The sequence below is a fragment of the Culicoides brevitarsis genome, chromosome 2 (genome assembly GCF_036172545.1).
Source record: "Culicoides brevitarsis isolate CSIRO-B50_1 chromosome 2, AGI_CSIRO_Cbre_v1, whole genome shotgun sequence".
Taxonomy (NCBI): domain Eukaryota; kingdom Metazoa; phylum Arthropoda; class Insecta; order Diptera; family Ceratopogonidae; genus Culicoides; species Culicoides brevitarsis.
Genome location: NC_087086.1, coordinates 6,479,387 through 6,496,192, shown reverse-complemented (window position 1 = coordinate 6,496,192; position 16,806 = coordinate 6,479,387). Strand labels below are relative to the sequence as shown.

Genomic DNA, 16,806 nt, shown 5'->3' with positions numbered 1-16,806 from the left:
CACGGTCAACTTTGATGAAATTTTTAACTTTTTTTTTATTTTGCTTCTTTGAATGTTCGACTTATGAAATGGGGCATGGGACAAAAACATAGAAAAAAATTTGGAGCGGCCTTAATCAATTTTTTAATTGAACATTATTCTTCAAATCCAAAGCTCATAAACCGGAAATATGAACATTTTTTTAAATGTTTAAAATCGACGTTAAAAAATTTGAGAAAAAAAATTAAGTAAAAAAATTTTTTTTTTCAATAAAATTAGCAAAAATTATTTTAAAATATCTGTTTTTGTAAAAAAAAAGTTCAAAAGTACCTAATATTTGTTTTTTTCAAAAGCAAATATTTTCGACAAAAACTTCCATCATAGCTGAAAAAACCAAAACTTGTTCAAATATTTGGTACCTATGTGCGAAATAGAAAAGTTTTTGCCACGAAGCCTAAAAATCGTTTAAAATGAGTGAAATTTAAGAATTCAAAGTTAGTTTTCTATCGAACTTTTAAAATGAAGTTTCAAGCAGCAATTTTCGTGGCACTCGTTCAATTTTTCGTTTTTGCCTTTGGGCAAGAGGATTACGAAAAAAACATAAAATTTGAGGTTTATAAGGAAGGACAAGAAATGTTCAAGTCAAATTTCTGCAACAATTGTACTTTGAAGAAAAATTGTCCGGTTGATGAGCCCATGACAATTATCGTGCACGGATGGACCGAAGATATCGAAGTTGAATACGGATATCCTTTGATCGAGGCTTTTAAAACTCATCGTGGCGGATGCGTTATGTGGATGGATTATTCGTAATATTTTTAATTTTTTTTATTGCATAATTTTTAATTATTTTTCAATTTTTTTTTTTTTAGTATATACAGCATTACGGGCTCTGAAAACTTTACACATTATCCCCTATACCTCGTTCCTCACTTTGGGGGCATTGAAGCAGTTTTAAGACGAAAACTGCACCAATTGGATGAAATTGGTTACGATCCTGCCAACATTTTCATGTGGGGATTCAGTTTCGGATCGTATTTATCATTCACAGCTGCTTACAATTTTGGTCCTAAAAAAATTGGGCGAATCGATGTTTGTGATCCAGCATCTATTTTATTACCTGGCTCTGATGTAGGAGCACAACCCCTTGCTAAAGATTCCGCAACAAATGTTCAATGCGTTCACACAAGCAAACTTTTGGGAACAGATCAACGATTCTGCCCGAAAAGTATCAATATGGGACAGTGTGGCAATCAAGATCTTATTGAACTAGCACTTGGAAATAGCACGCAAATAGCTAAAGACAATCACTATTTGTGTCCAAAAGCCTACATAAGCGCTTTCACAAATGATTTTAAACTGGTACCAAAAACGGTTATCGAAAGTAAATATAGCAAGCCTTTTATTCCGTTGAAGTGCCTAAATCAACAGCCTACACCAACGTTGCCTTCGTCGCCATCGTATACGATGGGATATCGCTTCGACTTTTCGCTTGAGGATGGAGAATATTACGCAGATCTCATAAAAACACCACCGTATAATGTTGTTTAATGCGCATTTGCAGGAAAATAAATTTTGTTCAGAAAAAGTAGTATAACAGTTTAAAAAAAATTTAAAATCTCATTAAAAAAAATCACTTTTCAATAATCAAATAAAAAAAAATAAAAAAAAAATTTTAGACATATTTTAAATTATTTTTCATAAAATCAAAAAATTAATTAATAAAAATTCATTAAAATAATTCATTCTAAAAAATTTTGTTAAAATTATTGAAAAATTTCGAAATTTCGTTAAAAATTAAAAAAAAATTATGTATAAATGTGTATAAAGTGTAAAATGTATAAAGAACGAATTGAAAAACCTATTTTCGTTTATAGAACGGATTATTTTTTTCCAAAAGAATTATCTACATTACGGTACGTACAACTTCCCATTTAACGAAGTTGCTATATAGCGAAGTTGCTATATAACGAATCCCCATTTAGCGAAAAATAACGTTGCTGTATAACGAATTTTACGTTTTGAGCAGGGTTAGATACCCAAAATGTGCATTGGGACGATAGTATTTAGTGTTAATTAGGGTAAAAATTTCAAAATGTCAACTGGGGCGAAGTTTTTATATGTGTTTTGGATAAAAAATTTTCAATTATGCATTGGGTCAAAAATTTTGAATTTGCATTGGGCCAATTAAATAAAAATGTCAAATGGGGCAAAAAAGGATAGATTTACATTGTGGCAAACTTATTAAATGTGCATCGGGTCAAAGTTTTTAAATGCGCTTTAGGTCAAAAATCTTGAATGTGCATTGGGGCAAATATTTTAAAATGTCAACTAGGGAAAATATCGAGTGTATAATACTTTAAAAAGCTAAAATATGCACTGGGATGAAAAATCCAGTTGTATATTGGGTTATTTTTGAAATTCGCTATACAGCAACGATGTTGCTATATAACGAATTTCGTGAACACAAACCAATTCGTTAAATAGGAAGTTGTACGTATTTTATAAAAATTTAATTTCAAATATGTATAACTTTTTTTTACATTTTTTTTTAAATCAACCAAAATTTTAATAATGAAAAATAAAATTTTACAATGATCAATGATTTATTGCATTAAAAATCGTCAATTAAATATTTTTTTTGTGAATGAAAAATCATTCTCGATCAAAGTCTTAAAACAACAAAATGTGATAAAAATTATTTTTAAACGTCTCTATTTGTGAAAACTGGCATAAAAAATAATATTAGTTAATTTTTCGTGTTTTTTCAGCAAATATTTTTGACAAAAACTCTTTTAGAAGTATTGATGAAAAAATACCCAAAACTTGTTCACATATTTGAAGTCTATCTACGTAATCGAATTGTTTGCACCAAAAATCGTTTAAAATGAGCAAAATTTCATAATCCAAGGCTAGTTTCTTATCGGACTTTTAAAATGAAGGTTCAAGCAGCAATTCTCGTGACACTCGTTCAATTTTTCGTTCTTGCTTTTGGGCAAGAGAATTACGAAAAGAATATCAAATTTTTCGTTCATAAGCAAGGAAAGGAGCCTTTCAAGTCGAGTTTTTGCAACAATTGTACTCTGAAGAAAGAATGTCCCGTTAACGAGCCCATGACGATTTTGGTGCACGGATGGAATGAATCTACTACAATTTATTATGCAGCACCGTTGATCGCAGCTTTTCATACCCATCGTGGCGGATGCGTTATGTGGATGGATTTTTCGTAAGATTTTTTTTTCTTTTTCTTGATTTTTTTTTATTTTTTTTTTTGTAGAAAATACAGCATGGTAGATCCGCCTGCTGCGATTCCAGACCCTGATCATTATGAAGTCCTTTTTAGCCAATTTGACGAAATTAATGCAGTTTTGATACGAAAATTGAAGCAACTCGAGGAACTCGGATACGATCCTGCCAACATTTTTATGTGGGGATTCAGTTTTGGAGCGTATCAAGTAATTTCCGCTGCTCACTATTTTGGACCCAAAAAAATTGCACGAATTGATGCGTGTGAACCTGCTTCTGATGTCTGGGTGGCTAATACAACGCCAAAGGCCTTCCAACAAGTTAATGCATCCGCAATAGATGTTCAGTGCATGCACACAAGCATGATTTTGGGAACCGGAAAACGATTCTGCCCGAAAAGCGTGAATTTGGGGATTTGTGGTACGCAACCAAATCCTATTATTTTTGTGAGAAATCACTATTTGTGCATCGATGCGTACATCAGTTCGTTCACGAATGACTTTAAATTGGTTCCGAAGGCGCATATTGACACCAAATATGACACGACGTGCATCAATCGACAACATACCCCAACGTTGCCATCGTCGCCAACTTACACGATGGGATATCGCTTCGACTTTACGCTTGAAGATGGCGAATATTACGCAGATGTTAAATACGATCCGCCTCATAATGTTGTTTGAAGCGGTTTTGCTTCGATTTTTGTCAAGAAAGTCTTGATATGAAATAAATAAATTACTTCATTACAAAAATTTGTTATTGAAAAATAAAAAATTTCTTGAAATTTTTTTTATTTTTTTTTACAATTTTTTTTTTATTTAATTTTTTTGTGAAAAGGAAAAGTTTTTTTTTCTAAACAATTAAAATGATTTTTTCTTTTAGTTTTTCATTATTTGGTTTTTTAAACTTAAAAATTTTTTTTTTGTAAAATTTAAAAATTTTGTTACCAACTCCTTTAAAAAAATTACTAAAATTAGCTAAAAACGTATTTTTTGCAAATATTGTCAAAATCTGTTTTATTTTTTTTTTTTGCGTTAATGAAATGTCAGAAAATTTAAAATGTTGATTTTTGTCCGTTAAATTGCGTCACATTTTTTTTATGTTTGCTTGACTTTTTTTTAGAAGTTTTCAATATGTTCAAATATGAAAACAATAAAGACATTGAACATAAAGTTGACCCAGGTGTGTTTTCATACAAATGCGCAGAATTTTTTATTACGCAGTGTTCGAGAAAATTCGAAAACGATCAAGAATTAAAACTTTTTATTTTAAATAAATAATTTTTTATTTATTTTTTTTTAATATTTAGCTCGAAATTCGACTTCCTAAAATTTTATCTTAAATATAATTTTAGAAAAATAAAAAAATTATTAAAAAATTTAATTTATTAAAATTATAAAATATATTTAAAAAAAAATTTTTTTAACCACAAAAATATTTTTTATTTTATTTTATTTTATTTTTTTTTTTAAATTTATTTTTTGAATTAAAATTTAAATTAAATACAAAAAAAAAAAAAAAAAATATATAAAAAACCTAACAAAAATTTAAAAAATTAAGTATTCTCGAAAAATCCTTGAACAGTGAATAATGATTTAAAAATATTCGAAACAGATGAATATACATTGATCCAAGTGTGTTTTTTATCAAATTAATATAAGAATTGTACAAGAAAAAAAATTAAATTTTGCGAAAAATATCAGATTAAAATAATATTGACTTAAAAAGTGAAAAAGTTTAAATTTATAAAAAAAAATTATTAATAAAGTCAATTTTAAGTTGATTTTATGAAAAATAGTTTCCAAGCGGAAATTTCTTTACAAAATATTTTATTTACATTTTAACAGCTGTCATTTTTGCCAATCATCTTTCTTTCTTTTTTATCAGTCTTGATCGAACCTTTTCAGTAAAAAGTAACTAAAATGAATTTTTTCGGAATTTTGTTCCTTTTATATTTTCAATTTGCTACTTTTTCATGTCAAAATTTAGCAAAAATCAAATATCTCGTTTCAAAAACGAAAGTAGCGGATTTCTATTGGACTAAAAATGCCACATTACTTGAAAAATGTCCGCCATCTTCGAATCTTACGATCATCGTTCATGGTTATCTCGAGACAAAGCTCACCATTTGGCGAAAACCTTTAACTACGGAATTTCTTGCTGCTCGCGGAGGTTGTGTTCTTTTCATGGAATATTCGTAAGTTTTGGATTTTTTTAAATTATTTTCGAAAAAAAATTTTTTTTTCAATTAACCCTAGCGGCGCTTCTATTGACTACAATCTCCTCGTGTCAAACTTTTCCGCCATGACAGGCGCTTTGGCGGGAAAATTACTCGAACTCGAAGATTTAGGTTACAATCTTGCCGAAGCTCATATGTTTGGGTTCAGTTATGGCGGCATGTTGGTTCTTGAAGCTGCCTATCAATATAATTTGGCAAGTTCAAACTCAACGACTTTCGGGCGTGTTGATTCTTGCGATCCAGCTGGTCCTTTATTTACGATGAACTCTTCGTCAGTTGTGCATGCTTCGATGGCGGCAACGAAAGTTCAAGTTATTCATACGTCGGAAATTTTGGCGACATCTTTGCGATTCGGACAAAAAAGTGTCAATATGGGAAGATGTGGAAAAACTCAAGCAACTTTTGGCGATCCGCATTATTTGTGTCCCACGTATTACACGAATTCCTTTAAGAATGTGTTTAAATTGGTACCAAAAGCAATGATAGAAGAAAAATATAAGCAACTATGTGACGCTTCAATTCCGGAAGGAAATTTAACGGAGATTGAAGGTGTTCCGCAAATGGGATTTCATATGGATTTTAGCATTCCTGATGGAAGTTACTTTGCTGATACTTTTGTGAAAACGCCTTATAATGTTTGATTTTTAGCAATAAAAATTAAGATGATTAAACTAATAAAAATTTTGTTATTAAAAAAAATAGAAGCTCACATAAAATTTAATATTTGTTTGTTCAAATTGATTTTCATGTGAATTACTGTGTGTATTAATAGCAAAAAATTTTAAAAACAGCGCCATCTCTATTTGGTGATCGTAAGATCATAATAGATCAAAGGACATTACAACTGTCAAAAATGTTTCACGTTTCGAATATTTGTTCTTCTTAATTTTAAAAAACATTAATTTATTAATTCAATTTAATAATTAAAAAAATTAAATAAATTAAATTAATAATTAAATTAATAAATTAAATAAATAAAATTAAAATAAAAATTAATTAAATTTTAATTAAAATAAAATTATAATTTTATAAATTAAAAAATATTAATTTTAATAATTAAATTTTAATTTTAATTATTTATTAATTTAATAAATTTAAATAACTAATTTATCAAAAGTAATTTAAATTTTAATTAAAAAAATTAATTATTTAAATAATTAATATTTTTAAAAAATTATTTTTAATTAATAAAAAATTAATAGAAAAAAATTTAATTTAAAAATATTTTTTAAAATAAAATAAAATAAAAAATAAAATTCGAATTGAAATTAAAATAAATTGTAAAAAAATAATTTTTTAAAAATATTTGAAATTTAATTAATTTTTTTTTAAAATAAAAAATTTTAATTTTTTTAAATGAAATAATACAAAAAAAAAATATTACAAAATATTCCATCAAACTTTTCAGCGCAATTTATTTTTTATAATAAAAAAAAATAAACTGTCATCCTGTCATAAAGACAAATATTGAATTAATTGCTTGACAAAGTTGTTCAAATTGACGTCAACGAATTTCGGTCAAAGTTTCGGTATAAAATATTAATTTTTTAAAAAATATTTTCAGTTTTTCTCGAAATTTCAAGAAAAATGAAGCTACAAGGAATAATTTTTGTTCTGTTTTTACAAGTAACGGGATTTTTGTGTTCTGAATACGAAAAAAATATTTTATTCAACGTCTACAAAGACAACGCATTTTTGTTCAACTCGACATTTAAGAACAACGATGAACTTTTAGAAAAATGTCCAACGAATGAGCCAATTACCATCATTCTTTGTGGATTGTCGGAAGGAATTGAGACTCCGTGGGCTCTTCCGTTGATCGAAAAGGTGTCAACGCATCGAGGAGGATGCATTTTCTGGATGGAATATTCGTGAGAAATTATTTTTTTTATTATTTTTGTAATTTAATTTTTTTTTTCGATTTTTAGACATTACACGAAACAAAATTATGCATTCCTCCTTACCCATTTCAATGGTATCCAAGAAATTTTGACGCGCAAATTGCACCAATTGAACAATTTGGGGTATGACACTGCCAACGGACTCATGTTTGGCTTCAGTTACGGTTCTCACATCGCAATTCAAGCTGCTTACGAGTTTGGTGAGAAGCGATTTGGTCGAATTGATGCTTGTGATCCCGCTGGTCCCGGATTTTTCTCATTTAGCTCTCCTGTTAGAAATGCTAAAAAGGCTGCTCGTCAAGTTCAGTGCATCCATACGAGTGGCGAGGCAGGAACAATACTTCGATATTGCCAGAAGAGCGTCAATATGGGACATTGCGGATATGTTCAGTCGGGACAAACGCTCGATACGTGGGGCGGGCATGGAATGTGTCCGATTTTCTACATAAATTCGTTCGAACATGAATTTCCGTTGGTTTCGGAGAGGCATATTCAGGAAAAGTATCATATGATATGCATTAATCAACAAAGAACGCCAAATGTAGAGAATTTCGGAAGACGGGTCTCTATGGGATACAAGATGGATTTTAGTATTCCGGATGGAGAATATTATGCGGATACGCGAAAAGATGAACCTTATAATGTTTTGTAATTTTTTGTGTTGAAATGAAAATTTTTTTCGCCTTTTCAAGATTTTCGATTTTCAACATTTTTTTTTTTATTTAAATAAAATTAATTAAATGTATTTTTTTTTGTTTAAAAATTATTTAAAAAAAAAACAATTGAGCTTAATAATATATTTAAAAAAATTGAGTGTTTTTTTTTTTAATTTTTGAAAATTAAAAATAAATATAATTTTTATATCTTTCAAAATATAAAATTTAAAAAAATTAATTATTAAAAAAATAAAATCGATGTTTAATATTTTAGTTTTTTTTATTAAATTTAATTTCATTATTTTGGAAAATATTTAATATAAAATGTATTATTTTTAATTTTTTGAAAAAATGAATAAATTTATTTTTTTTCAACTTTGAAATTTTTTTTAGATAAATGTAATTTTTATTCCTTCAAAAAATTAAATTTAAAAAATTATTTATAAATATGACCGATCATTAATATTTATTAATTAATTAGTTTATTAATTTAAAAAATAAAAATTTAATTAAAAAAATTGAAATAAATAAAATATTTAAAACATAAAAAAATTATTATTTAATTCTTTTTTAATTTAATTTATTTAAATTTTAAGAAAATAATAAAAAACTATTTAATTTTTTTATGTGTTAATATTTTATTTTAACTTTTTTTGTTTAAATTTTTAATTTTTAAATTTAAATTTTTAATATAGTATTTTTTTAAATATTTTTTTTTATTTTTTGAAATCTAAAAAAAAAATCTTTTTCTTTATCTCAATAAAAAATTGAAAACTTCTCAATTTTATTTTAAAATTTAAAAAAAACACGTCAGTTAGTAACAACGATTTTCGTTCATGATCGAACAAGTCAATGACTAACGCGCGGAATTCACTATAAAAAATGTTGTTAAAAAAAAAATACTCAACTGAATAAATATTTTTGACATATTAAACAAACTGTTCAAACATTTTTTAAAAACCTTGGAAATTTTTTTTTCTTAAATTTGCGACTTAATGAATTAGATCGAAATTGAAACACCATGAAGACGTTCGCAATTTTAATTTTTGCATTTTTCGCAATATCGGGTAGTATTTCCGACCTACTTTCGACAAATTACGAAGAAAAAATCAACTTTGTCGTTCATGAAAGGCTCGAAAATATTATTATTTGGAATTTTCAATTCCTGATGGAGAATATTATGCTTTAACTGCTGCTTCTGCTCCTTACAACGTGCTTTAAATTTGTTCAAAAGTCAATTTTCCCAAAAAATTTCAAAATTCAATAAATTTTTTTCAATTCCTTCAATTCAACAAAAAAAAATATATAAAAAATAGAAATTTTTCTACTTACTGTGCTCGCAATAATGTCCATGCTTGCCAAGAGGGCATAAACACAAATAACCGCTTCCGGGGAATGTCACACATGTGCCGCCATATTGACACGGATTATTATCGCAAATGGAAATTTCGCATGTCGGTCCCATAAATCCAGTTGTGCACTTACATCGCCATTTGTCGCCGCCATTCGCGCTGTTTGTCGACAACGACGTGAAAAACGAGTGATTATGAACGTCATTTTCACTTTCATCGTGTCCCGTTTCGTCGTCGTCTTCGTCTTCTTCGATGCATGTTGCGCCATTACGACATGGATTCGAAAGGCATGCCAACGAGCCGCATTCTTGCACATTGAATCCATCAAAGGCATCGCTGTGGGGAGTTTTTAGAATTTTTATATTTATTTTAGCATGAAAATTGTTTGTTTGAGTGAAATTTTTAAAAAAATGTTTTACATTATTTTGAACCTTGAAATGGGAAAAGGTTTGTTTTATGATAATTTTGAAGAAAAAAAAATATTAATTTTTCATTTTTTTCAATTTTTTAAAACAATTAAATTTAAAAAGATTTTTAAAAGATTTTTTTTTTTTAATTTTAATAAAATTAAAATATTTTTTTTTATTTTTGAGTAATATTTAGTAAAAAAAATTCAATAATTTTTTAAAAATTCTTTCAATAAAAAAATTTAATTTGTGATTTTTTTTTACAATTTGAGTTTTATTTGAACAAAAAATTACGAAATAACGATAAAAAATTAAATTTTTAATATTTTTTTGATCACAAACCGAATTTATTTTAACTCTTCAAAAAAAAAAAAAAAAATAAAAATAAAATAAATAAATAAAATAAAATAAAATAAAAAAAAAATAATTTTTAAAAAATTAAAAAAAAATAATTTTTAAAAAATTTAATACAAAAATATTTTAAGCCTAAAAAAAATAAATAAAAAAAAATTAAATTTAAAAAAAAATAATAAAATCAAATTTAGACGAAATGTAAAACATTTTTAAAAATTTTACCTTTAAATTTAACTTTTTAATTATTTTTAATTAAAATTTTAACTCACCTGAAAATTTCTCTCCTGCCTCCATTTACTTTTAGCGAATGCAAACATCCTGTGAATCCTTGTCCCGCTGGAAGATCGTTAAACAATCCAATTGTTTGGTCGAGTTGAGGAGCGCCGCCCAAATGGAGCCAAACATTTTTCACGGAATTTTTGGCGTCTTCGTCGGTATCTTCTTTCACTTGTACAACTTTACGACGATTTCCGTAACGATTTTTGGCATTGGCATTCAGCCATGTTGGTTGATCGCCGCTCATCGCAAGTGTATCATTAACACGCAGTGAGGCATTGCAATGGGAGTGATTTCGACTGAAATCGAGTCTGAAAGAAAAAAAAAGTTTTTAATTTAATTTTTAATTAAAAAAAAAATATATTTAATTTTTTTATTTCAAAAAGTAAGTTTGCTCTTGAAAAATTTTTTACTTAACAAACAAATTTTTTTTTTGCTTTGTAATTTTTTTTAGATGAAAATAACACGCAATTTAAAATTAGGTCAAAAGGCTTAAAAAATAAATAAAAAAAATTCTTGAAAAAAAACCAGACGTCTCCATCTAACACGCGTTCTCAACACAAAAAACCGCATGACGATTGCAAAAGCACCGTTAATACTATTTAAAATTATCTAAATAATTTATCTGATTTATGGCATTTCATTGCGTTCATGGAAATTGTAAACAAACGCACACCAAAACACAAATATGAGGCCCATCATCATCCTGCGCCGCGTCGTTCGCATGCAAGTAATGTTTGTTAAACGGATGCGTGTTTCGACTTCCTGAAATGTTCTTTTCACGTATGTTGTGCGCCCGTGTGTCATAAATCAGAATTTTTAGCATATTTATAAATAAATAAAATGTTGATAAATATGTATTGAATTACAATAATAATAGCAATAATGATAGTCGTGGCATGAAACGCAGGGAAGGGAAAAAAATGTACAGAAAAAATAAGTTGTTTGATGATGGAATATGCATGGAAATTTGTCGATGATTTACGATTATTATTGGAGGTTTTATTGAATATCTGATGTATTTTTATGGGTTTGTGGTGACGGAAGTCATAAAATATCGGAAAAAATTACACGTTTTTGCTCGAAAAGTTGATACGTTGCATGAAAGGAAGTTGATTTACTATGAAAAAAAAAATCAATTTGAGAATTTTTTTTTGTTAAGTATCAATTGAAAAATTACAATAATTTTTTAAAAATGTTGCTGTAAATTTTATTTAAAAATTTTAAAAGTTTTTAATTTTAATAATTTTTACTTTTTTGATGAATTAAAAAAATAATATTATTTTATTAACCTTTTTGTTTTTTTTTTTTAATTAAATTTTGATAATTATTTATTCATTTCTAAATTTTTTTATGATCTTTTTTTAATTTTTGAAAAAACTTCTAATTTTTTATGATATTAATTTTTAATTTTAATTTAAAATTTATAGATTTATCATATTTTAATAAAATTTTCAATTTTGAATTTTCAATACAAAAAAAAAATAAATAAAAAAAATTAAATTAATTAATTATTTAATTTTAAGAATTTAATTTTTATGAATTAATTAAAATCGAAAATTAATATTTTTTAATTTATATCATGTTGTTAATTTATTTTTTATTTAAATAATTTAACTTAACTTAACTTAATTTTAATAACTTAATTTTTTTAAGTTAATTTATTTATTATTTTTTTTACTAAATTAATTTTATTTTAATTATAAAAAAATTAACTGAAATTTATTTAAAAAAAATATTTAATTTAAATTTATGAAATTTTTATTCAAATTAATTTATTATATTTTTTTTTGTCAATTATTAATAAATTTTAATATTTATTAATTTATTATTAATTACCTAATTATTAATTTTTATTTAATTAATTTAATTTTTTATTTTTAAATTTATGAAAAATCTGTAAGTTTTGAATATTTTATTTATTAAAAATTTATTCAAATAATATGAATCAAAAATTTTATCTTTTAGTAAAATAAAAAGTATTAAAATATTTTTTTTAATTTTTTACTTTGTATTTTTTTCCTTTCTTTAGAAAACATTTAAACTTTAATTTGTACCCTTTCAAATGCTTCTTTTTTAATTAAAAAAAATAACACTCTCATATATGTAAGTATCGCATCCATTAAAACTTCAAAGAAACTGTTAGAACAATAAAGCACACGATTAAAAACTTTTGAATTGAAACAAAAGACAAAAAAATTAAAATCACGTAAAAGCTTTCTTTTAGAAAAAAAAAAATAAATTAAAAAGTACTCACTCTGCATGAATTGAAAACTCGTGTCCCGAATTAATAGGCGCCTCCAGTTCGCTCAACAGCATCGTTTGTAATCCGCACGAAAATTGAAATTGCAACAAGCCTCGATGCAGAAAAAGTGCCATATAATGTCCTCCGCGATTTCCTGTTCCAGCTGCGAGAATTATCAGACCTTCCGTTGCTCTTGTTCGTGCTTTAAGTTCAATCTTCAGCGGCAAAATTTCATCCAAGGATTTTTGTTCCGACACTCCATCCAAGAAAATGCGATGACTGACGTACGAATCGCCTCCAAAAGCCGCTCGTCGAATGGAAAGTTTCTGCTCGCATTGCTCGCCGGTGAAGTTGAAGGCACAAATGCACTGAAAAAATGGAAGAAATTAATGGATGACAGTCACTCGGAATACAAATGGTCAAAATATTATCATAAATTATTTAATTGAACGCGTGTCAGCGATGCATTTAATGGATGTATTAAATTAATTTTGGTGTCATCTCCGTGCAAAATTGAGTTTTTTATTGGTTTCGAAGGTAAACACTTATATGTCCATCATTTTTTTTTTTTTTTTTTGACACAATGAAAAAAAATAAGTCTCATATTACGTTAAAATTATGTTTAAATAATGTGCGAATTTTAAAATTACCAAAACAAACGCATCTCACTCAAAAAAAAAAAAATTGCAACAATAATAACAATAAACACGAATTATTTTACATCGTCATGTATCTAGTGGAAAAAACAGGCAAATAAACTTTTGGGAACATACATAAACTTTTGTGCGCTTTATTTAAATGGTTTCGCTCACACACACACGCGCGCGCCTCGAATAAAAATAAAATTTGGTGAATAAAATGACGTGCTGTTTATTTTATTTCTTGCCATATTTTAAACGAGCGACGTACGTTACGCGTCGCAGTAGATCCCGTAATTACATTAATTTAAATGAAATAATTAAAATAATCATAATGATATTAAAAACAAGTGTTTGTGCACAATAATAACAACCGACACAATAATAAAAAAAAGTAGAAAATTAAACGAAATCGAAATGGGAATTGGGTGAAAAATTCTTTTTTTTTTACTTTTTTGGGAACGATAATAATGAGTTTTGGTGTTAATTAAAATTAACAAGAGAAAATGACTTTGGGCCAAATATTGACTTTTAAATAAATTATGTGTGATTTTTAAATTAAAATTACTTTACTCGGTTGAAATTTTGACAACTAAAAATATTATAAAAAAAAATTTTCCAATTATTTTTTGTAAATTTGGGTTTTAAAAATTTATTTAAATTAAAATTATAATTTCGATTATTTTTTTTCTAATTTTTGAGTTTTAATTAAAAAAAAATATTTTTAATAAAAATAATTAAAAATTAATTTCAATTAAAAAAAAATTAAAAATAAAAGAATTTTAAAAGTTTTAATTTTTTTAATGAATATTTACAAAATTCTAATTTTAAGAATATTTCTTCAAAATTTTTTGTTAATCTTAAGAAAAAAATTATGAAATTTTGTATAATTTTACAAGAAAATCATAAGTATGAAACAGTCATAGAAAATGACAAAAAAATTTTTTTAATTAATTTTTTTTCAGTTTTTTGTTTAAAGATGAATAAAAAATTTAATATTCTTATTCAACAAAAAAAAATTAATTGTGATTTTTTTATATTTTGTAAAATAAAAAAATAAAAAATTAGAAATTTAATAAAAAATGTAAATTTTGTATTAAAAATTATTTTATAAAAAAATAAATAAAAATATTAAAAAAATTATATAAAATAAAATTTAAAAAAAATTGTAAAATAAAATATTGTATAAAAAAATATTTTACAAATTAAAAATAAAAAATAAATAAAAAAAATAAAAAAAATTAAAAAAAATAAAAAAAAAATAAAAAAAATTAAAAAAAAATATTAAAAAATAAAAAAAAAATAAAAAAATAAAAATAAATTGAAATTAAATATTTTTTTTAAATTTTAAATATTTAAAAATTTTTTTTTTTTAATATTTTAAAATTTGCTTTGATAAAAATATTAGATTTTGCAAAAATAAAAAAAAAATATTTAAAAATTTCAAAAATTTTTAACAGATAATTTAAATATATTAAAGTTAAAATAACTAATGTAATAAAAAAATTAATTATGACACAAATTTTAAATCTCTCAACATTTTAACAATTTTTCAATCTTTTAATATTCTTTTAGTTCACAAAACTCAATTTTTGCATAAAGGTGAAAAATATCATCATCCTCATTAACCGACGTGCTCTTTAAAATAATTATCATTTTTTCATTTCTGTGCATGTGTCAAGTGTTTTTTTCGCAAAAGTACACTACAAAAAAAAAACAGCACACACACACAAAGAGACGTTTCCTGTCATTTTTTACTTTTTTCGAGCGAAATAATTACCAAAGAGCAAGAAAAATCTCTGTGACGAACGACATGACATCGCATGGGATTCAAATTATGCCACTTGTTGTCTTGATACGTTCTTGTCGTCTTTTTTTTTTTGGTATCGTGTGAGCGGAATGATGATGATGATGATAATTCACATAATGAGATGCATTAAAGTGGGTTACGAACGACGACAAAATTATGAAAAAAACTTACCTTTGTGCCATTTAAGCTCGAAGTAACACAAGTGCCTCCATTTTGGCAAGTAATTTTTGCGCAATCTGTCGTTTCCGTTGTCGAGATCGTTGTAGTTCGTGTCGGGATTGTAGGCGGCGCTTCAGTTGTCGTACTGGATGACAGGAAATGTGTCGTTGGCAACTCCGTAGTTGTTGTTGTCGTTGATGTTGGCAACTCTGTATGAGATTCAGTTGATGAAATACTCACGCTAGAGGGCGTTGTTGGAATTGTCGTTGTCAAAGTGGGAAATTCCGTGAAGAAATGCGTGATATGATCCGGAGCGTCAGTTGGCACAGGTTGCGTTGGTTCGTGCGTCGTTAAATGCCCCGGCGTTGGGCGCGTACTGAAACGCGTGAATTGCGCATCTGTCGTTGGTTCGCTCGTAAAAGCAGCGTCATCTGGCGTCGAGTGATGACTTAAAGTCGTCGCATCCGTATATAATTCCGTAAAATCAGTAGGAGACACAGTGCTATAAGGAAGTTCAGAACTAGCAGCAGGAGTACGAAATGTCTGCGCCTCGTGAGGGGAAGTTGTCGATGTGCGAAATGATTTGCTCGTGTAACGCCCTTCCGTGGTAGTTGAGGTTATCTGATCGCCAGATGTCGTTAGCGGCAAATTTGTTGTCGTCACTGTCGTAACGTCAGTTGTTTTGTACGAAAATGTCGTAAAAACGGGCTTTTCCGTACTCTTTGGCACAAAAGTCGTATCGAAAGTGCTTCCAAAAGTCGTTTCATGCGACGCTACTGTCGTTGTCGATAACTCGCTAGGGCGCGCTGTTGTCAACGTTGTCGTATAATTGCAATCTACCTCATCCTCTGCCAAAATTAAACATTCGCAAAGTCTTCCAGTCATGCCGGGCGAACAACTGCAACTGTAATCGTCGACGCCATCAATACAAACGCCGCCATTCATGCATCGCGGACCCAGTTGACATTCGTCATATTGAAATTCGCATCGTTCGCCATGGAAATCGGGAACACAATAACAAACCGGAGCGCCCTCTTCCATCAAACACAATGCACGATTTTGACATGGCGAATGATCACATTTTAAAATTTCTTCTTCGCAATTTGTTCCGGTGAAGCCCATGGTACAAGCGCAAGCATAACCGGCAACTTTATCAATACAAACGCCGCCATTTTGACAAGGACCCGATTCGCATTCGTTAATTTCCGTGTCGCAAAACTGTCCGTTCCATCCGGGAGCGCAATTACACGTGAAATCGAGTCCGGGACCTTCTTTGCATTCGCCGCCATGATGACAACGTTCGCCATTTCCTGAGAAAAAAAAATTGAAAAATTATTTTTGAAAAAAAAAATGATCAATCATGAGGAAAGGAATTTAATTCAATTTTACCTGTTTCACAAACAGCCACATCTGTTTCGCAATTCTCGCCCGTATAACCCGGATGACAAGAACATGTGTAGCCGTTATCTTTGTCGTGACACGTCGCCCCATTTTGACATGGGTTTGAAAGGCATTCGTCAAGGTTCTGCTCGCAATTGGATCCT

The 16,806-nt window shown here is 27.4% G+C and overlaps 1 protein-coding gene across 1 annotated transcript in view; it reads right to left on the bottom strand.

The window, feature by feature from the left end:
* LOC134831858 (protein eyes shut) overlaps positions 1-16,806 on the bottom strand; it is a 68,611-nt gene that overhangs the window by 22,187 nt on the left and 29,618 nt on the right. The window contains exons 3-7 of the mRNA XM_063845683.1: positions 16,652-16,804; positions 15,275-16,572; positions 12,668-13,023; positions 10,404-10,721; positions 9,354-9,709 (exon numbers count right to left, since the gene is read on the bottom strand). Coding sequence (XP_063701753.1) covers positions 9,354-9,709; positions 10,404-10,721; positions 12,668-13,023; positions 15,275-16,572; positions 16,652-16,804 — 2,481 coding nt within the window. The remainder of the gene's footprint in view (positions 1-9,353; positions 9,710-10,403; positions 10,722-12,667; positions 13,024-15,274; positions 16,573-16,651; positions 16,805-16,806) is intronic.